The sequence below is a fragment of the Salvelinus sp. IW2-2015 genome, unplaced genomic scaffold, assembly GCF_002910315.2.
Source record: "Salvelinus sp. IW2-2015 unplaced genomic scaffold, ASM291031v2 Un_scaffold2355, whole genome shotgun sequence".
NCBI lineage: Eukaryota > Metazoa > Chordata > Actinopteri > Salmoniformes > Salmonidae > Salvelinus > Salvelinus sp. IW2-2015.
Genome location: NW_019943680.1, coordinates 42705 through 63694, shown reverse-complemented (window position 1 = coordinate 63694; position 20990 = coordinate 42705). Strand labels below are relative to the sequence as shown.

At 42.1% G+C, this 20990-nt stretch overlaps 3 protein-coding genes, 1 long non-coding RNA gene and 1 pseudogene across 6 annotated transcripts in view; 3 read left to right on the top strand and 2 right to left on the bottom strand.

Annotated features, from left to right (window-relative positions):
* The window catches only part of LOC112073764 (diacylglycerol lipase-alpha-like), a 43029-nt gene extending 38051 nt beyond the window's left edge, over positions 1-4978 (bottom strand). The window contains 1 exon segment of the mRNA XM_070440270.1: positions 4206-4978. The gene's annotated coding sequence lies outside the window, so the exon portion shown is untranslated.
* A 3305-nt stretch (positions 4979-8283) lies between these two features.
* Positions 8284-11838, top strand: LOC112073762 (uncharacterized). Its single transcript, XR_002894617.2, has 2 exons — positions 8284-8491; positions 9346-11838. It is a non-coding gene; the product is annotated as an uncharacterized lncRNA (long non-coding RNA).
* Positions 11839-13132: 1294 nt separating this feature from the next.
* On the top strand, positions 13133-14224 carry LOC112073761 (DNA-directed RNA polymerases I, II, and III subunit RPABC5). Its single transcript, XM_024140993.2, has 3 exons — positions 13133-13256; positions 13660-13776; positions 13933-14224. Exons 1-3 carry the CDS (start codon positions 13192-13194, stop codon positions 14039-14041), a joined length of 291 nt encoding a protein of 96 aa, XP_023996761.1. The 5' UTR covers positions 13133-13191; the 3' UTR covers positions 14042-14224.
* A 973-nt stretch (positions 14225-15197) lies between these two features.
* LOC112073763 (cleavage and polyadenylation specificity factor subunit 6-like) lies at positions 15198-16246 on the bottom strand (annotated as a pseudogene).
* A 1763-nt stretch (positions 16247-18009) lies between these two features.
* LOC112073760 (succinate dehydrogenase assembly factor 2, mitochondrial) lies at positions 18010-20768 on the top strand. 3 transcript variants are annotated; one of them, XM_024140992.2, is made up of 5 exons: positions 18010-18544; positions 18791-18906; positions 19627-19850; positions 20124-20233; positions 20453-20768. In XM_024140992.2, exons 2-5 carry the CDS (start codon positions 18880-18882, stop codon positions 20581-20583), a joined length of 492 nt encoding a protein of 163 aa, XP_023996760.1. In that variant the 5' UTR covers positions 18010-18544; positions 18791-18879; the 3' UTR covers positions 20584-20768. The 3 variants fall into 3 exon arrangements, with proteins under 3 accessions (XP_023996760.1, XP_070296373.1, XP_023996759.1); XM_070440272.1 differs by having other exon boundaries at positions 18065-18539; XM_024140991.2 differs by having other exon boundaries at positions 18151-18544; positions 18788-18906.
* Positions 20769-20990: the final 222 nt, after the last annotated feature.

The following is a 20990-nucleotide window of genomic DNA, read 5'->3' as shown; positions in this document are numbered from 1 at the left end:
GAGGAGAGCGTGTGACGAGTATATAGGAACTCACAAAAGAGAAGCTCTGTGTATAGTGCGACACTGACCCAGGCAGAAAGGGAGAGAGCTGCACATGGAGGCTGGAGCAGACGGGTACAGGGCTTGGAGCCGAGAGACAGAGGGAGGGAGAGACAGGGCCCTGCTGCAACTGCACCGCTCTGCCAGCCTGGGTTAACATCCCCCTGTGGACTCTCTCAATAACGTCCCAATCTCTCCCCTATTCATTCCGAACACCTCACCAATACACTTCACACTGCACCCCTAATATCCTCCTCAGTCCTCACACCGCAAGGCTGGGCTCGCAAAATACACTGGGAGTTTTCCCACTATGCTTCCACAAACACCTGTGTCCTCTCACCACCACACACTAGAACAAATACAYTATGTGGCATTCAGTCAGGTCCATAATTATTGGCACCCTTGATACAGATGAGGAAAAAAGACGGATCCCTTCCAATGTGTTCTCCTATCTCATGAAACGTTTTAACAAAAAGGTTCAGTGCTGTTATTCTCACAGGGTGAGGTATTGAAAACAGGGGAAGCAATAATTTTGACCACCTTTTTTAGAAGAAATATTACTTGTTAAACTAAATGTATTTCTCTGAGAAAATGCATTTGCAAAAAATAATATAATTTCCCTCAAAAATGTTGCATACAATATAGCTCAGTATTTGTATACATTTATTTTATAGTATTTTCTGCTGCAAAATGTTTGGTCCTAATGTATGACCATATGTGACTTGATAAGCTCCTAATAAACTGTAGCTGTAAATTACTTCACTAGTCAATCATTTACAGTTTTTTTGTAGTCCAAAAATGCCATGACCATCACAGTACTCCAGATAAAACCTCTCCCTCTTTGAATACAAAAACCGTCAATGACATACATTATATGTGTGTCATATGTGTGGCACATTGAGGCTGTCAAAAAGAGGCACCCTATTCCCTTTATAGTGCACTACTTTTGACTAGGGTTTGTAGGGCTCTATAGAGAATATGGTACCATTTCAGACACACTTTGTGAAAGACACAACTGTCAGGGGAGGAGAGGTACTCTGTGGGGGTTGGGGAGTCAGCAGGGAGGGAGTAAATGGAAGCAGGTGTAAAATAAACAGACAGTATTCTGTTGTACTGTGGCTAGGAATCTCTTAGCCCCCTACTGTAGATCTAATGGATTATTAGGCTTTTAAATGGTTGTGTTTGTCAGACAGGGACACCAGGTTTCTGTCTGAGAAAAGCAGTTTAATTTATAATATGGCCAAACCACCAGTGTGATCTTTCCCATATTAGATTTAATCTTATGTTGGAGAAATCCGTGTAGATTGTTGTCATGAAGTCCAGAACGTGACACTTGTTTGTTGTGATGGGAATTATTGGCTAGGGAGTGGTTGCTGTAAATGACCAAAGCAAAATCACAATAGCACCTCTACTGGAAACAGATCTGTGCATGTGCAACATGAATGTACATCTCACACATACACACTCCAGTCTCATTTCAGGTATTGAAATCAAGCGTGTTCCATAAACGATGGGAAAGAGTTTGAGAAGGAAAAAGTAAAGAAAACCTGTCCTCTTCTCCCTGCTAAGGTAGAGACGCAGCAGAGCCACAGTACTGCGGCGTAATTATTAGTCCAAATGGAACATTTTGCAACTGTACTGAACAAAAATATAAACGCAACATGAGCTAAAAGATCCCAAACATTTTTCATATGCACATAAAGCTTATTTCTCTCAACTTTGGTGCAGAAATTTGTTTACATCCCTGTTAGTGAGTATTTCTAATTTGCCAAGCTAGTCCATCCACCTGACAGGTGTGACATTTCAAGAAGCTGATTAAACAGCTTGATCATTACACAGGTGTACCTTGTGCTGGGGGCAATAAAAGGCCACTAAAAAGGGCCGTTTTGTCACAACACAATGCCACAGTTGAGGGAACGTGCAGTTGTGACTGTAGGAATATCCACCAAAGCTGTTGCCAGAGAATTTAATGTTAATTTCTCTACCATAAGCCGCTACCAACGTTGTTTTAGAGAATTTGGCAGAACATCCAACCGGCCTCACAACCGCAGACCACGCCACCACAGGACCGCCACATCCAGCTTCTTCACCTGCGGGATCATCGGAGACCAGCCACCCGGACAGCTGATGAAACTGTGGGTTTGCACAACCAAAGAATTTCTGCACAAGATGTCAGAAACTGTCTTAGGGAAGCTCATCTGAGTGCTCGTCGTCATCCCCAGAGTCTTGACCTGACTGCAGTTTGGCGTCGTAACCGACTTCAGTGGGCAAATGCTCACCTTCGATGGCCACAGGCACGATGGAGAAGTATGCTTTTCACAGATAAATCCTGGTTTATACTGTCCCGGGCAGATGACAGAGGTGTCATGTGGGTGATCAGTTTGCTGATGTCAACGTTGTGAACAGAGTGCCTCATGGTGGCGGTGGGGTTATGGTATGGGCAGGCATAAGCTACGGACAATGAACACAATTGCATTTTATCTATGGCAATTTGAATGTACAATTTGAATGTACAGAGATACCATGACATGACCCCGGCGGATGAATGGCATTGTCGTGCCATTCATCCGCCGCCATCACCTCATGTTTCAGCATGATAATGCTCAGCCTCATGTCACAAGGATCTGTACACAATTCCTCGAATCTGAAAATGTCCCCATTCTTCCATGGCCTGCATACTAACCGAACATGTCACACATTGAGCACGTTTGGGATGCTCTGGATTAAAGTGTACGACAGCGTGTTCCAGTTCCCGCCAATATCCAGCAAATTTGCACAGCCATTGAAGAGTGGGACATCATTGCACAGGCCACAATCAACAGCCTGACAAACTCTATGCGAAGGAGATGTGTCGCGCTGCATGAGGCAAATGGTGGTCACACCAGATACTGACTGGTTTTCTGATCCACACCCCTATCTTTTTTTTAAGGTATCTGTGACCAACAGATGCATATCTGTACTCCAAGTCATGTGAAATCCATAGATAAGGGCCTAATGAATTTATTTAAGATTAACTGATATCTTTACAGTATATGAACTGTAACACAGTAAAAAAAAAAAAATAGAGTTGCTATTGGACAACTTCAGGTAGGTCCACTGTAGGTCCCGCCCCATTATGTTCCAGTTGCTTCCGTTTAAGAAATGCTTTGCAACAGAATCAGCATAATGAATACGCCCCTGGGTAAACTGAGTCTGAATGAGAGATTACTACAGGGATTTAAACCAGCTTTAGGGGGCAAACTGGGTCTCAAATCCACTGAAGACGTTTTGAACGTGACCGTAATCCATGTACACTGCATCTCTCTGCCCACTGGCTTTTGTCTTCTAGTATTACACGACAGTCATAACAACTCTCTCCAAGTAGTAACAACTTTCAGGACATCACTTAGATCACTTTTACYCTACTGCAAACAGATCATGCTTGATACACAGACATACACCTGTGATACAAACTCACATAGCTTACATGATCCACTTGTCCATGTTAGAGCCTTCATGAAAACATGCAGAGCACCTAGGGAAGCTATATTGGCACTCATGGAAATAAAGTGATTGTGACTGGGCATTCTATTGGTATGACATGCATTTCTCTCTGTAGGCCCAGCTATGAGGCTGTTAAAGGGCTCTGTCTTTGCCCATTGAGCTACATGTGCTTTATCCAGTCTCTCTCCACCTGCTGCATGAGCACATATGCTGTCTCTTATACACATCTAGATGTGTATAAGAGACAGACCTGCTGCATGCCTGCACATGAGCATCTTAGTCTGCCCTGTCCTGAAGGGTTATTGAGTGGAATGCAAAAAACACTGGACATTCTGCAGAAAGACTCCACAATGATGCAATAATAAAGGAGTAAAGACATGGCCGAGAAAAGGTTTGAATACATCTAGCCTAATCTTCGAGTTTTGCTGTGGGTTGAGCCTTCCTTAAAATCAATAATGGACCTGTCACTAATTGTTGAGCCACATAACCTAATGTCCGGATTTGCCTAAATCTCTTATCACCAAGGTAGGTAAAGCTAAGAAAAAAATGCATGAGTAATATTGCTACCCCAGTTGATATTTTAGAAAAGGCGATTGTCTAAACAGGTAAGAAATTCACGCTGTCACTGTATGACACCCCTCCCCATCCCATTCCATTGATCGGCCGTTGGGCTTCTCTCTCACCTGTATTGTGACGATGCCTTGCCAAGACCCACTGCATCTGTTCAGTTCGCTCTCCCATCCTACGCTTGTCCACCTCGAGCTCACCTGGACCAGTGCTCTGCCGGGGATAAACCCTGTAAAACTCCACAGCGACAATATTGCGCTGAACCGTGGCTGGCAGAACACACACGCACCTCCCTATGAATCCAGCCACGGTACTTCAAGTGACAGGTTCCACTGGAATCCGGGCCAGGCAATCAGATAAAGGTCGCAGCTGGATCATACCCTAACCTTCAGTCAAAACCGTGCAGACACGCGCTCCATTTACTCTGCCTTGGAATTCAAGGTCTTAATTCTTCGATAAATTGCAACACGTCGTCGATATGTAGGATATCCGCTGACCGACGTCTCTTCACGCCATGTATGAGAGCCGGGAGGTTCATCCATACAATGTTTCTCACTGATAGAGAGTTTAGTTGAACAAATAAATCGCTACACAATCGTTTTATATTGTGTGTATCATCTGTGACAACCAACCGGACAACTCCCGAACCCAATCAGACTACTTCAAGTAGCTGGTCTCAAGAAATTAGTTGTTGTAATACCAGCCGACAGACCAATTTTTACCCCTGAAAAGATACGTCGTTTCTATTCCCATTCCCTATTCCGCAGCTGCGGATCAAACACGAATCACCACTGCGTCATTTACGTAGGAACTTTACGTCATCCATCGCCCTACAATAGAGCCAGTTGGATTTGCGTCGTTCACGCAGGCTTCGGCGATTGTATGCACTGTATAACCGCTGGCATACTGTGAAATGCACGACTGGTGGTTTGTGAATGTCGAGGAATCTCCAACTGTAGAGTTTGGGCGTGGACTCGCGTCATTTCTTGAGCTACACTTTTATTAAATAGGTGTGCCCTGCGCTCAAACTGGCTCTAAATGCAAAACATGGGCAGACCACATTTTCTTTAAAATATCAGCAAAACAAATATTATTACAAGCACATAATTAGCCAAATGCATTTTCCATGAATAGGCAAACACTATTAGACTACACAAATTGGGAAGGCTACCCTACAGCCATCAGTCTGCTACGACCTCAATAGCTTTGGGTCATCTCTCCATGGCAGACTGTCAGGCATCACCCTAAAATAGAAATAAGCTGTCTGAAATATTAATTCTTAGTAATGTCGACACTGTTGACAATAGGCCTACTTGATATCCCAAAATGGATACTGATTTTCAGAGTTGTAAGTTTGTTGTATATAACACATAATCATCAGCCCATCTTACAGTATAGGCAACAAGGCACAGGCACATAGGCACAAAACCTGACTGTTGGCATTGGCATTGCATTGACATTTATTTGAGTATTGACTGAGCCCTGCTGGCCATGCTTGTTAATGTCAAACATTACTGCTGTGTGTTTTAGGAATGCAGAAATGTTGCTATAGGCATCTGCCATGATGTTCCTCCTACTATAAGTCATCCTTCTATATCCTGCTTCCTCCCATATATTAGTATTATTAGTACATGGAGGTAACCACCTTAATGCATTACTACAGTGGTGAGAAAAGGTTTAAATGTTATAATTGAATTGTCAAAAACTAGACAAAAGCAGCCAGGCCCAGAAAACATGTTTATTTTTATTTAACGAGGCAAGTCAGTTAAGAACAAATTCTTATTTACAATGAAGGCCTACCAAAAGGCAAAAAGCCTCCTGCGGGGACAGGGGCCTGGGATTAAAAAGTAAAAATAAATATAGGACAAAACACACATCACAACAAGATAGACAACACAACACTACATAAAGAGAGACCTATAAGACAACAACATAGCAAGGCAGCAACACATGACAACACAACATGGTAGTGACACAATATAAGAACAACATGGTAGCAACACAACATGGTAGCAGCACAAAACATGGTACAAACATTATTGGGCACAGACAACGGCACAAATGGCAAGAAGGTAGAGACAACAATACATCACACAAAGCAGCCACAACTGTCAGTAAGAGCATCCATGACTGAGTCTTTGAATGAAGAGATTGCGATAAAACTGTCCAGTTTGAGTGTTTGTTGCAGCTCGTTCCAGTCGCTAGCTGCAGCGAACTGAAAAGAGGAGCAAACCAGGGATGTGTGTGCTTGGGGGACCTTTAGCAGAATGGGACTGGCAGAACAGGTGTTGTATGTGGAGGATGAGGGTTGCAGTGAGGCCTAAGAGGGTTTTATAAATAAGCATCAACCAGTGGGTCTTGAGATGGGTATACAGAGATGACCAGTTTACAGAGGAGTATAGAGTGCAGTGGTGGCAAATCTGATGGCCTAATGGTAAAGAACATCTAGCCGCTCGAGAGCACTCTTACCTGCAGATCTATAAATTATGTCTCCATAATCTAGCATGGGTAGCATGGTCATCTGAATCAGGGTTAGTTTGGCAGCTGGGGTGAAATAGGAGCGATTACGATAAATCTAGACTTTGTTTTGCCTAACTTTAGCCTGCAGCTTTGATATGTGCTGAGAGAAGGACAGTGCACCATCTAGCCATACTCCCAAGTACTTGTATGAGGTGACTACCTCAAGCTCTAAACCCTCAGAGGTAGTAATAACACCTGTGGGATAAGGGGCATTCTTCTTACCAAACCACATGACCTTTGTTTTGGAGGTGTTCAGAACAAGGTTAAGGGTAGAGAAAGCTTGTTGGACACTCAGAAAGCTTTGTTGTAGAGCATTTAACACAAAATCCAGGGAGGGGCCAGCTGAGTAAAAGACGGTATCATCTGCATTTAAATGGATGAGAGCGCTTCCTACTGCCTGAACTATGTTGTTGATGTATATTGAGAAGAGCGTGGGCCTAGGATCGAGCCTTGGGGTACTCCCTTGGTGACAGGCAGTGGCTGAGACAGCAGATTTTCTGACTTTATACACRGCACTCTTTAAGAGAGGTAGCTAGCAAATCAGCCCAAAGACCCCTCATAGACACCAATACTCCTTAGCCGGCCCACAACAATGGAATGGTCTACCGTATCAAAAGCTTTGGACAAGTCAATAAAAATAGCAGCACAATATTGCTTAGAATCAAGGGCAAAGGTGACATCATTGAGGACCTTTAAGGTTGCAGTGACACATACATAACCTGAGCGGAAACCAGATTGCGTACCCAAGAGAATACTTTAGACATCAAGAAAGCAAGTTAGTTGATTATTGACAAGTTTTTCCAACACTTTTGATAAAATAGAACTATAACAGTTAGGATCAGCTTGATCTCCCCCTTTAAATAAAGGACGAACCAAATCTAATGTGGAGTTTGAATATTTTTTATTTTTTAAATCTCATATGTAATTGATGGGGGAATACAAATAATCATACTTGGATAGATGAGGGCTATAGCTGACTGGTGAAAATCAGACAGCTCAATAATCACAGTAGACTTGTCGGTAGAATACAATGGTAGGCAGGTATCCTGTTGGGCCAGTAACCAAAAGTTTTCTGGTTTGAATCCCAGAGCAGACTTGAAGAAAAATATGTTGATGTGCCCTTGAGCAAAGCACTTAACCCTAATTGCTCCTGTAAGTCACTCTGGATAAGAGTGTCTGCTAAATGACAAAAATGACAGTGTAGGCATACAGTAGTATTTGACTGAACTAGAGCTGTATTATTTGAATGATGTCATCCCCTTAGCATCACAGGGAGATATTTTATTTAGATACAGTCAACAGTCAGGGACAGTGGTGCAAGAAAGTACTCAACTAAATCCATGGACTGAACACACTTGAGATAAAATTTGAAACACACAAACAACAAGCATATTTTCCCCTTTACAAATGTGACAGTGACTCACAAACACACACATTTTGAGGCAGAATGATGCCACACATTGGGTATGCAAATCTTTGACTTCTGTTATATATATCTGTACAGTATATACAATTTAATTACTATTGTAGTAATTATTATAGTAGGCTTCTAACAAGAATTTCACAATAATTTATATTTAAAAAAAAAGACATCCTAAGCTCTAGGGCTAGGCAGAGAGAGATACAGTAAATTGAACCAAGACATAATGCAGTCTAAAGATATGGTCACCCCCACTGTTTGCAGCCCAGATGGTACATCCCAGTCCTTCTCCTTTACCTCCCTCTGTTTTCACTGTGCCCTCCATCACTCTACTTACTCTCACTCTCTGTCTTGAGGACATTACTGAGTTCCGGCTGACAGCCTTTGAGCAGCAATTCCATCCCTCCATCCTTCCGGCCATTGTTACAGAGCTGTTGGAGAGGAGAACAGAATAGCCTGAGGGTATGTACTCCCAGATTTCTACCTCCTCACCCTTCATGCAATTTCAGTATTTTGGTCAATGGGATTATCACAGCCTGTGCAACTCCTATCTTCATATCCTGTGCCAGCATCGAGCATCCTCAGATGCATCCGTTTTAGTATCTCTCTGTTTTTTCTTTAATTCTCTCTCTCTCTTTCTTATTTTCTTGCCTTTGGATCATTCTGTATCCCCACTATGTTATTACTCTCTCCTCTCCTTATTCCTGTCTGCTTTCCTCCATCTTGACCTCCATTAACATTACATACTGTATGACTCATGCCATTTTAGAGATAGACAGGGAGAGAGAGATATAAATAAATATACAGAGACAATATTTATTGCTTGCTGAGACTGGATTAACAGTTGTGTCAGACAGTGTGGTGAGTGCAGAGGACATGCATGCACCTCTGTGCCTCTGTCAACTGGGCTCTTTTTTTAGCAGCTGCAGCAGCGTGATTACTCCGTCTGTTACAAAACGTGCAGTTAACTTTCCCATGAGATTGCTCTTGACAGGATACTGGACTTAAAGTGTTGCTTCCCCTGGAAGTTTGTTCTACAGATGTAATAAACAAACCAGATAATGTATATAGCAGGAATAATATGGTTCTGTTTATGTCATCTTGTCTGTCAAGGTCACATGATGGCTCTGTCTCTACTGACATGAAGCAACATGATGACATGATGCTTCATTCTGCAGTGAATAAGGAGGTGTAAAATACTTCCTGTGTATGTTGATGCTCCCTGTCTGTATAATAACACCAAGGGACAGTAGAGCAGATAACAGAGTCTAATCTGTGTGATTATCTGTCTGCCTCTGTTTGCTGTTTTCCATCAGTAAAGCAGTGCTGACCTGAAAGACACTCCTGACCAACCCCACCTGTTTCTGGATCCTATGGAAGCTAAGGCTAAGAGCGGGGCACCAGCGCCCAGGGCATCCTCTAAAGCAGAGAAGACGGAGAAGAAGGAGGCAGCTCCCCCTAAAAAGGTTGACCCCACTCAAGTAGAGCCTCCACCCCCAGCGGCCCCTGTGGAAGAGCCTCAAGTGGAGGATGGCTCAGCTGAACCAGAGGGTGCACCAGAGGGGGAAGAGGCAGCAGAGGCCAGCACAGACTCCCTGGAAAGCCTGAAGCCCTTCCTCATTGGTGGTGCCATCATTGCTGCTGGTGCCATCCTGTTGGGGGCACTGTTGTTGGCACGAAGAAATTAATCACCACCACTCATCATCAAAACCTATTGGTTGATGGGTTAACGAGTCACTTGCTGATTGGTTCATAGACTATCATGCAGCTGGTAGAGATGGGGGATGGGGAGCCACTTTGCTTCTTAAGTTTATTTCAGTCTGACCTTGCTTGTAGTGAATATACACATCAGTGAACATTCAAGTTATACATTTTTGGGCCCCTGCTAGTATACTCACGCATGAATTTGCTCCACCCCTCTAACTGCACCTACTTATAGGTCTACAGGCTTTTAATCACCATACAAATGCACTCCAACAGTTACACTGGACACACACATATATACAGTACTTGAATACCCTATTTATCCAGTATGCACTGAAACATTTTGATGTTTCTGGGTCTACTAATACATAAGTTAGTAGTAGAAACACAGTAACTTTATATTGTTTGATTTGAAAAAGGTCATATGAAGTATATTAAACATACTATTGTGAGTGCTTAGCAGGTTTGGGGTCAATTTAATTTAAATTCCAGTCAATTCAGGAAGTACACTGAAATTCCAATTCTCTTGAATCCTTTTCAATATAGAACATTTGGAATTTGAATTTTGTTTAATTTCTGAATGGAAATTAAATGGAATTGATCCCAACCCTGGTGCCTAGTATGTGCTATTTTTATGCTCGTATTGCTTTTGCTGTAAATACCTGGTCCCTGCAGATTAGATGTGAACCCTTTTGAATAACGGTTTTAGACCAGGAGATATCGTTATATCAATTCAGGGGAAGTTGCATGGTTTAGAGAAGGCTGTGTGTAAGTGATGTCAGTAATGTCAGATAATAGTGTGACAGATGAAGTAACTTAAATAATTGTATGTGATATACTTCCATTTCAGTCTCTACTGATGCTGAGGTAATAACATTTCATAGTCAAATTGCCCCTATATCCCAAATCAATATGTACATTGAGATTATAGTCAAAGTTATGCCTGGCTGTCTGCGTTTACTGCCCCGGTGACACAAATGGAGTATAAACCAAAAGCATATACACTAAATTGCCAAACCTATTGCCAAAAATATTATATTTTAACCCTGTGTGTTGACACTGAAATCCCTTGGTGTGTCCATTTGTCAAATGTATTAACAGCTTGCATACTACAATTTCTCTGGAGCAATAGTGTAGCCTCTATTTATTTGAAGACCATACATGTTAGAGAGTGTTAGTGCGAGAGACAGTGCAGCTACTGTAATAGTACTGTACATTGTATGAATTTTGATTCAGAATGAAAATATTCTACATGCAATATGTGGTGTACCAATCAATGTATGTAGTAGCTTGGCCAGTCATGCTCACCCAATCAGCATATACACAAATATATTACATCCATCTCCAACCTCCAGGAAAGCCTTGAAAGTATGATGAAATGATGATAATACATGCATTACAGTGTATTTTGTAATACATTCATATTTTTTGATAGTTTGATGAACCTAGAATTCAAGTAGAAAGCATGCATTATTGATGGGAGTAGAGAAATAGCTGGATTTATTTAGTAGATCAACTGAGATTGTTTCCTCTTTTGTTTCCCTATTCATTACAGAGAAGCTCTCCTATTTTTGATAACATACAAACAGTTTATTTTATTTTATAAGAGGCCTAGGAGATTTTCAACACCCAATCAAACATCTTGCTTGAACACTGGCATGTAGCGTACCATGATGCAATATCAATACCTCCAGCACAGCAACAGAAGACACATATTCTGCAGATACATGTTCAAATAGCCTAGTCGTCACAGAGTACTAAATAAAATCGAGCAGTTATTTTCCTTGGTCTCAAAGAGCGTATAAATGCAATAATTCCAGTAGGACTACACATTTTAGCACATGTTCTGTATGATATTAAAATAATGGCAATGATGGTGAAATGTTGATGGGTAATACTATTGTAAATGGAGAATGGGAACCAGATGATGGTGATAGCGGTGATTATGATGGGGATTAAACCTATATTTTCTTGATATCCCAGCTCCCTATGACATATTTTCCCTCTTGCACACTTAATCCCCTGCCCCCAAAGCTCCTTGTGTAAATCCAAATGGTTGTCTTGTGACTTGACCTGACCTTTATTAAAGGCAATGAACACGCTTGCATAGACTAAAGGGTCTCTTTGATAGCTGTGAATCATTTTGTGTCCTACACTCTCCACCAATAGAAATTGCTAGGGTTCATTGTGTTGAGATTGAAGCACTCCTCTCAWTGTTTCCTTTCCTCCATCATCACTGATATGAATAGGACTGATTGGCTATAGACTGTATTATGTCCACCATTCACATGTCAGCAGTCATGAAAAGGAGACATTTTAAATGTTATCATGCTGGCCAATAGGGTTTCTAAACATCGTGCCGTTTTAAAAATCTGAATTCTCAAAGAGATACAGTAGCCAGTTCCAGATGTGATTAATGTGAATCTAGTATTCGAGTAATCATGTGTATGTGACCAATAAAATTTGAAGATTTGAATCTAGTATTGGACTAGTCCAAAAAAGAAAACTGAGGGGGAGTCATATTCTAAACAGACCCCTAATATATTCGGAAAATCTAATGTGTACCATGAAAACAACAATATGTTAAAGGTAAATAGATCTATGAATGAGGCGCAGCTCATTCAATTCCAACATTTCTAGAACCCCCTGTAACGTTGCAGCCCCTGGACATGCCCCAGTCAGTTGCCAACTTAGCGACTTTGTCCCTATATTTAGCGAGTATTCAGACCCCTCTAGCGACACATTTTCAAAAAAGCAACAAGTGACAAATCTAGCAACTTTTTCTGGTGTTCTTGGAGACTCTGACGTGAAAACACGTATCGTTCTTACTCTTCTCAACAAGCAGCGGGTGCTGCGGTGGGCCCCCGTCCGAAAGCACTCACAGGCGGCCCAATCGTCGCGCAGCTGTCCCTCCCAGCTGCAGTCAGAGCAGGAGATGTTCACCCCTCTGCGTCCAGACTGCAAATGAATCAGGCTACTAATGTCTCTTTTTGGTCCATTTAGATTGTTAATGTAGATTGTATACAACAAAAAATATATAAAAAATATTACGGTTAAAAATGTTCATGTTTTACTGTGACTTGTTGTAGGCTGCTAAGTGGACCATAAGGTTAAAAACCAAACCAAATTAAGAAAACTAAACTAAAAAACTAAAAAATAAGTAACTATTTTGGGTTACTTTTGCCGGTCCCAAGCCCGGATAAGAACCGACAGAAGAAAGTTCATTTATAGTTCTAAACCTATTTAGGTTGTTTTTTTACTCACGTTTTGTCTCTCCCACGACGTTATTCCTCTCTCATACAGCATCCATCACAATTACATGCACATTGCCAATTGTGCAAATTAGGGGACGTAATTTTGCGACTTCTAGGACAGCCAATAGCTACTTTCCTTACTGAGGAGTTGGCAACACAGCCAGTATTGAGGGAGGAGCGACGCGCGTTAGCCTAGCTAGCTACATGTTCTTCCTGTGTGCTTTCTTGTCTGTTTGCAAGGGTTACTGCGGAACATCTTTTACTTTACAGTGAGTCAATAACTACTTTATTGTTTGAGTCTCTATTTCGCCATGATATAAAGCATGTCTATGTTGTGTGCTAACACTTTTTGGTTAATTAGCTAACTCTATGCAACGGGTTTGAAAACGTGTGCGCTAGCTAGTACTGTGTAGCTAGCTAGCACGCTTGTTGACATGCCCGCGCTAAGACTGAGCGTCAGTAAAACATAAAGCAAGTTATCTACAAAATTGATAGGCTATGCAATTTTCGTTGAATATCTACCTTTTTCTTCAAGACACCCGTCTGCCGTTGGCTGGCTAGCTTGTTAACATTAAATACATAAATTATTTTTTACATTTGTCATTTAGCAGATGCTCTTATTCAGGGCAATTTACAGTAAAGTGCATACATTTTTTCGTAATTTGTTTTCAGGGCCCCAGTCGATCGGATCAAAATGATTATCCCGGTCCGGTGCTTCACCTGTGGGAAAATCGTTGGGAATAAATGGGAGGCGTACCTTGGCCTCCTTCAAGCTGAATACACTGAAGGGTGAGATACTCATGTCTGTTATTATTTACATTGTATTTCCCTAAGATGAATCCCTTTCTCCAAATATTGTGTTCACTTATTTCATTAGTAGCTACATAGGCTACTCCTGATAAACCTATTACAAACTCTAGTGTCTCCCATTTGTTTGGTTGGCAGTGATGCCCTTGATGCTCTTGGTCTGAAGAGGTATTGCTGTCGGAGGATGCTGCTGGCTCATGTAGACCTCATTGAGAAGTTGCTGAATTATGCACCCCTGGAGAAATGATGGATACAACAACCACATACAAGAATCATATGGCTTATTTATGGACAAGCCCTGGCTGACTGCCAGTGAGGCAGTGCACCCTGATGGATTGACATCCTCAAGAGACTATTTTCACACCTTGTTTGAATCGTACATGTTTTTTTGTTGTTGAATAAAGCAATAAATACTACTCAATTATAATAAGTGCTTTGTAAAGCGGAGTCAAAGTTCTTTAATATGGTTTCTTTGTGTTGGCTCAGTGACCTAGTTTCGCATGCACTCTGTATCCTGAGAGAACATTGAACCCTGGCAGGCAAGGCTCATTTCACTAGGTGTCTGAATTCCTGCTGCTTTCTGACAAAAACATGGCAAGTGGCTGTAGCCTTATTGATTGAAGTAAAGCCATGTAATTTACATTGTGTAAATAAACAAGACAGTAGGCCAACCCRTTTAAGCAGCATGGGTCAGGCAATGAAAACTACCTGGTCCACTTGTAACAATCCCTTTTTGCAATAAACACTTGTTCCAACTAATTTTAACAGCCTTTTTTAATCAGTTCAAATTTGATACAAAAGAAGGGGGAAGAGGGAAAAAAACACTACACAGTTCAACATATAAAAAAACATGTACTTCTGCTTTGTGCATGCAGGTGTGGCAAACAACAAAAGTTGTAGCCACGACCCTGAAACGGTCAATTCATAATCAAAAATAAAATTACAAAGACAGTATCACTGTGAAAGAGGGGGTTGGTGATGGCCAAGATTAGAAGGTAAAATGCTTGGTGGCTGCTGAATACCAGGGAAACGTGAACATGGGAGATGGGGCAGTAGGTTGTGGCGATATGGGGGGGGGGGGGGGCGTATGGACATTCATTTTGTCTCACCATCAGTTCATCCATTAACCCAGACTTTTTAAGCAGCTTGGTGCAGAAATAAGTCCTACCTCCCTCCTACTCAGCCTGAACAGGGACAAAGACAACCTAGAATGTAATGAAAAGAACACAGACAAAGTTCTGTCAGTAGTGCATAATATACAAAGGGTTGAAATTAAAAAAAACTGGTGCTTGGCATTAAGAGGTGGTGGTGTATTTCAGGATGTGAGTAAGTGGTGGTAGTCTGTACAGATTACAGAATTAGAGGGGAGATGTGTGGAGATAAGACAGGGTCAGAGAGCTTACCTAGCGGTGCCGCTCGCGGTGCTCCCCTATGTCTATCTCGTTCCCCGAACACGCTCCGGTCTCTCCCATCTCTCTCCCCACTTAGGGAGGTTCTCGGTGCCGCGGACGTCCTTGCAGCCTCCCCATTCCGGCTGTAGACTCTTTCCCTTTCCCTGCCTCTGTCCCGTTCTCTTTCCCTTCCCGCTCTCTATCTCGGGAACGGGTGTTCTCTGTCCACGGGAACGGTGTCTTTTCCTACAAAGAGAGAACAAGTTAGGAGTGAGGCCACATTACAATTTCATTTGTGAATGAAAGAACAGTTCATGAGACGGTACAAACAATTTTTCCAGCCCTGACCTGGAGCCGTAAGACTTGCTCTCGATGGAGAAGAGGCAGTCTTTCAGAGAGGTGACAGAGCGCTCGACAGCGCTCGCCCCATACACTTTGACTGCTTTGATGACAGCAATGGGCCAGTTCAAAAGGGTCTCATATCGGCCAGGGGCATGTCTCCTACATGAGGGGGAGGTTACAGAGTTTATCTTACAATGCGCAGAATTAGATGACCAGATCTGCATTGTTACTGCACCATGTAAATTGTCTTTGGGTCTCTTAGTCTAGATTTATCATCATGAATCTGTTATTTGAGGTACTGTAGGCATTTTTTCAGTGAGAGTCTCAACCAGCATAGCTCCAGACACACAGCTTGGTGATGGCTCTGGCGATTGCTCTGTTGTTCTAGTTCATCAGCTCATCAAACCTCACCTTTGGAATTTGGGGGTGTGGGTTGCTTCACTGTCCCCTGTCTGCTAGAGAAAGAAACACTCCCTTACTGATCATCATAATACATATCCACCTACAACTTGTTGATACAACATGTTTTCTGGTATTAATTGTAAACATTCCATAATTTCAAGTACAGTGCATGAAGCTTACCTGTGCGGTTGTACAGTGGTTTGTTGTTGATGTAGTTTGTCCATGTTCTGTGCTGGAGGAAGAAGGCGGGGTTGAGATGCAGGGAGGGAGGAGGATGGCGGGGAGAACGTAGAGGTGTGGAGGAAAAGGTGGGGCATGGGGCGGAGGAGGGGATTTGTGGGGGAAGGTTGAGCGGAAGAGGAGGAGGCAAGCCTAAAGTTGGGGACGACAGAGGGGGGAGGTGTGTCTTTGAATGTGTTGGGGGGGATATTGGTGAAGGGACAGGTGGAGTGGTTCTGGTTGAGCACGCAGCGAGGGTGAGACGGAGGTGTTTTTTATCCCCAGTATCTTGACACTCCTTTGAGTTAGAGCGCTGGGGGACACCTATGGAAAGGAGGGACAATTTGATTTTTGTTTCTTGGCAGTCTGGATATCGCTTCAAGAAAGACTTGACTACCTATTTATTGCCTTTAAGTAGATGTGTGCTTACGTTTATAGCCTGGGCTTCAAACACGGCAAGGATTCTGGCGTGTGGCAAAGCGGCCGTCCACCTTTTCCCATTAACATGACAATTTGGCTAATGTCCCAGCAACCTTCTGCAATGACTCTTTCCTGTGGCCCCACTACCTCAGCCATATTCTATAGAGATAAAGACAAAATATCAGCTAGTATACAATTAATGTTACTACGAGCTGGAAAGAAAGGCTATTTCAGAAGCTTTGAAAGGCCATCACAACTAATCGACTAGCCATCAGTAGACCACCAGAGCAGCCCCTGTCCAGTTCTTCAGGGTTGGAGACAACATTTGGCTCTGGATCATGCACAGATAATAAATAAACATTGGTAGTCATCTGTAAGATCTGTATTTAGCTTAGACTATGGAGCATCATATTTATTGAGGACTGAATTTGACTCAATAGGTGTCTGTCTCCAGGTCTCCTAGAAGACCATGGCCAAGACCCGTCATGAATGACAAAACACACCCAGTTAATAAAACAGCTGAAGAAATAGATCACATTAGATTAGATGATGCCCAGTGGATAGGCCCTAACTCTCACCCCCTGGACTGGCCATGTTAGCTCTGTCTCGCAATTTGATCTCCACAATGTCCTTCACACCCAAGGTGCGCGCCACGTTAATAAAGGTCTTTGTCGGAGGTCCACTGAGGAGAGGGGTAAAGGAAGACAAAGGAGAGAAAGAGGGAGAAGATGAGTAAAATTAAGGATAGGGACAGAAAGGTAATAGAACTAGGTGGCTGTATCTCATTACAGAACATAGACTATTAGATTAGCAGACTGGAATTGAAGATAATGGTGGTGGTGGAGACTCACCCAGAGAAGTTGCCCACATATCAAGCCAGTCTTCTTGTTCCACACCCACTGTAAGTGTACAGTATTGCTGGTTTGCTCTCCTCTTTCGTCGGCTGTCCTTGCTGAGAGGCATAGCGTCCTCTGAGAATTTCCTTTCTCCGGCTCACAGAGCCAGTGAGCACGTCATCAAAAAGATCACTTGCCTTCTGCCGTTTTTGCAAAATCTCCATCCTATATAGAGAGAGAAGATGGACAGAAGATAGACATTCATCCCTCAATGCCTAGCTTATCACTCAATGACCATCCCTGAAGAATCAGACAAACTACAAGAGAACACTAACTGCCACATTTGTATTGTTGATATCAGGTTAAGAAATAGATAGTATGACTTTTTTATCATATATTCTAAATGTAGCTATTGACATTAATTCATTTAAGATGTAGACATGTTGATCATGCTAAAAATCAAACAACCTCACCCAACAAATTATTTTAGTTCCCACTTTATAATCTTCTGCATTCACTTTTAAGCTTCTCCAACAACTATTCATGTCTACAGCACTTTTCATAATCGCTCTCGGCCTGTCTCACCTCCCGTTTGTTTTGACTGAACTTCTCGTCGTAGATGTCTATGAGGTCAGTTGCACCACCACCATCAGCCGCTTTAGCCGCCATCCCGAGTCCTGGGTTGGCAGTGCAGCCTCTGGCTACGTTAGCAACGTTTTTCTCTCAGCAATCGACACTTGGCAATAAACGTAAAGGAAATAACTACAGGTGCATGTTTTGCACCTTTCCGGGCATCTATGTTTTATTGATGTAGCTAGTCCAGCTGGCTAACGTTACCCAGTTAGCACCGCAATATTGTTGAACTAAATAGCTAGGTAGCGAACGTTTAGCTAATGCATTTCTCCCTTGCAGGGACTGGCGTGGACGGAATACCAAAGGCAAACAAAGAAATTACCAACCCAGATTAAAATGTCAACAAATATTATACTTTCAAAATGTGATATAATTGTAATGTAAGTCTGCATGCAAAAACTGATAACACTCAGGTAAGCACTCAGCTAGCTTGTTGGCTGCTACATCAGAACAGAAGCGGAATCGAGGAGTGCATCTTTCAAATATCTCCGATGTGAAACAGGCATGGTATTACGACTCTCCAAAAAAAAGTTTAGCTATCAGCTAAATAATATATGTTGTTACATACGTGAATGTATAATGTAAATGTGTGACATGTTGATACAATTCATATTGTTTAACATGCATTTCAAGATTTATTTGGAAGAAGTAATATTTGCCCTTACCAATATGGCGCCAATTATTTCCCCAAGCTAGAGCGGACATTTCTTGCTGTGCTCCCACTGTAATTATGTGACTGTCTTTGGCTAGCAGGGACTTGTGTAATTTTAGGACACTGGTTGCTCTCGAGTCAACAAGAACAGTCACATCAGGATTCAGCAGTCACAAGAAAGAAAGACACAATGCTGTCTGTTCTCGTTGCTAAAAGAGTGAGTCGTATTTTGAATACAAACGTGAGGCTACACGGACTACCTGAGTTAACCTTGTTATCCTCATTGACTTTTTGTTTTTTACTGTCTGTTTGCTAGCTAGATAACTGATCTCAAGGCTGGCTAGAAATGCTGTCTATTCTGACTGAAGCTAACTCGAGTTTGCCCATAAACCTACTGTAGTTTACTACTGAGTTTGAAAGTCATTTTCTGTTCTCTCTTTTCAAACTGAGCGGTAACGTTGTGTAGGATATGAAGGTACACTTGTGCAACCATACCATGGGAGGGCAGCAGATAATGTTATGCAACCAACCTCATGTTTTGTAGCTAAAGGAAGGTGGCTGTCTGGCAAGAACAGCAGTCCAATTCATACATAGTGGTAACGTTAGCTAGCTAGGTAAAATTATGCTCAAGGACAAAGGTACTCTTCTATCGGACTGTCGTCTGAATTAGCCTAGGGGCGCTATGGTCTTTGCCAGTCAAACTTGTGAGTACCCTACAGGACAGTCATTGTAATCTACTTTTCTAGCAATTAAACTATGAAATCACATTTTATTGGTCACATACACATGGTTAGCAGATGTTATTGCTAGTGTAGCGAAATGCTTATGCTACACTCGCAATAACATCTGCTAACCATGTGTATAATTAAAACCATCTCCATGTTGTTGTGTAAAGTCATTCCAGTTGTTGGTTAATGATGTTGTTTCTCTTGTCTAGCTGGTAAGTAGGGTATGCCAGGAGTCATTGAGACCAGCTGTGGTAGAACTAGTGACTACACGGGGTTACAAAGGAGAGGCACCTGATGACTCTAGGGGTGACCTAATTGAGATCCCCCTACCCCCCTGGACAGAGAAGGATGGTGAGACCATGGACATCAAGAGACGGCGCCTGCTCTTCCAAAGCCGAAAGAGGGGCATGCTGGAGAATTGCATATTGCTCAGGTGAGTGGACCACTGATCATACTATATATATTTTAGTTTTGATTTTAGTCTTCTTTTTAGTCCTGAGCAAAGCTCATACTATGATAGAGTCCATGATAGAGATATAAAAAAATTATAAACCATCTGGTTTAAGGACAGGCAGCATATTTGTGGTCAGTGGCAGAGGCATGATTTAATTATAGTGTGCAACTTACAATATGTGTATCTGAGTCTTGGACATGTCTCAAAACCATACACTTGCACATACCAATCAAATTGTCTTTCCCCTTTCAGCCTGTTTGCCAAACAATATCTTAATACAATGAGCGAGCACCAGTTAAGACAGTATGACAGACTGATCAACGAGCCTAGCAACGACTGGGACATCTACTACTGGGCAACAGGTGAGGAGAGTGGTTCAGCTRCATATTATCTTATCATCTGTGATTATCCACTCTGATCTACACCAGGGCAAGCAAAGCCATATAATAGAGTTAGTTATACTGTTGTTTAGAAATAGTTCTTATTTTCAAGCTGATCTGCTGACTTACCCATTCTATATGAGATATGAAATGTCAGTTGAAGTTAACTGAATGTGTGTTGTCTTTCCCTCCTCTCAACAGAGGCCCAGCCTGTACCTGATGTGTACACAGGTGAAATCATGGACCTACTGAAGGAGTTCACTAAGAACAAAGATCAGGAACAAAGGCTGGACGCACCCAACCTGGAATACCTGGACAAGGGGAGCCAGTGAAGCGTGGCTGACACATCCCTCTCAGGGTGTTTTCACATATAGTCTTCTTTAAAATAACTGATCTCAGTCCTAGTTAAAGTGAACTCCAAGGGTAAAAAAAGAAATAAGCAAAATATCTGTTCTCTTTGTATTCACACTGCCCTTGCCTTTGAATGAGGACTTAACTCTTTTGCCAGTTCACTTCACCTATTTTGTTGTCTGAGTCCTCTTTGCATTCACACTGCTATGTTTAGAAAGGAACCAAGATCTTTCTCCAACATTCATTCAATGCACTGTGGGTTTTTACAAAGTGCAGGACAAGCCATTCCATCAGAATATGCTATCGGACAGCTACTAGATATACCATATACCTACTTACATTTTGGAAGCTAATAGTTTGCATTTTGTTAAAAATGAGACAGAATAAT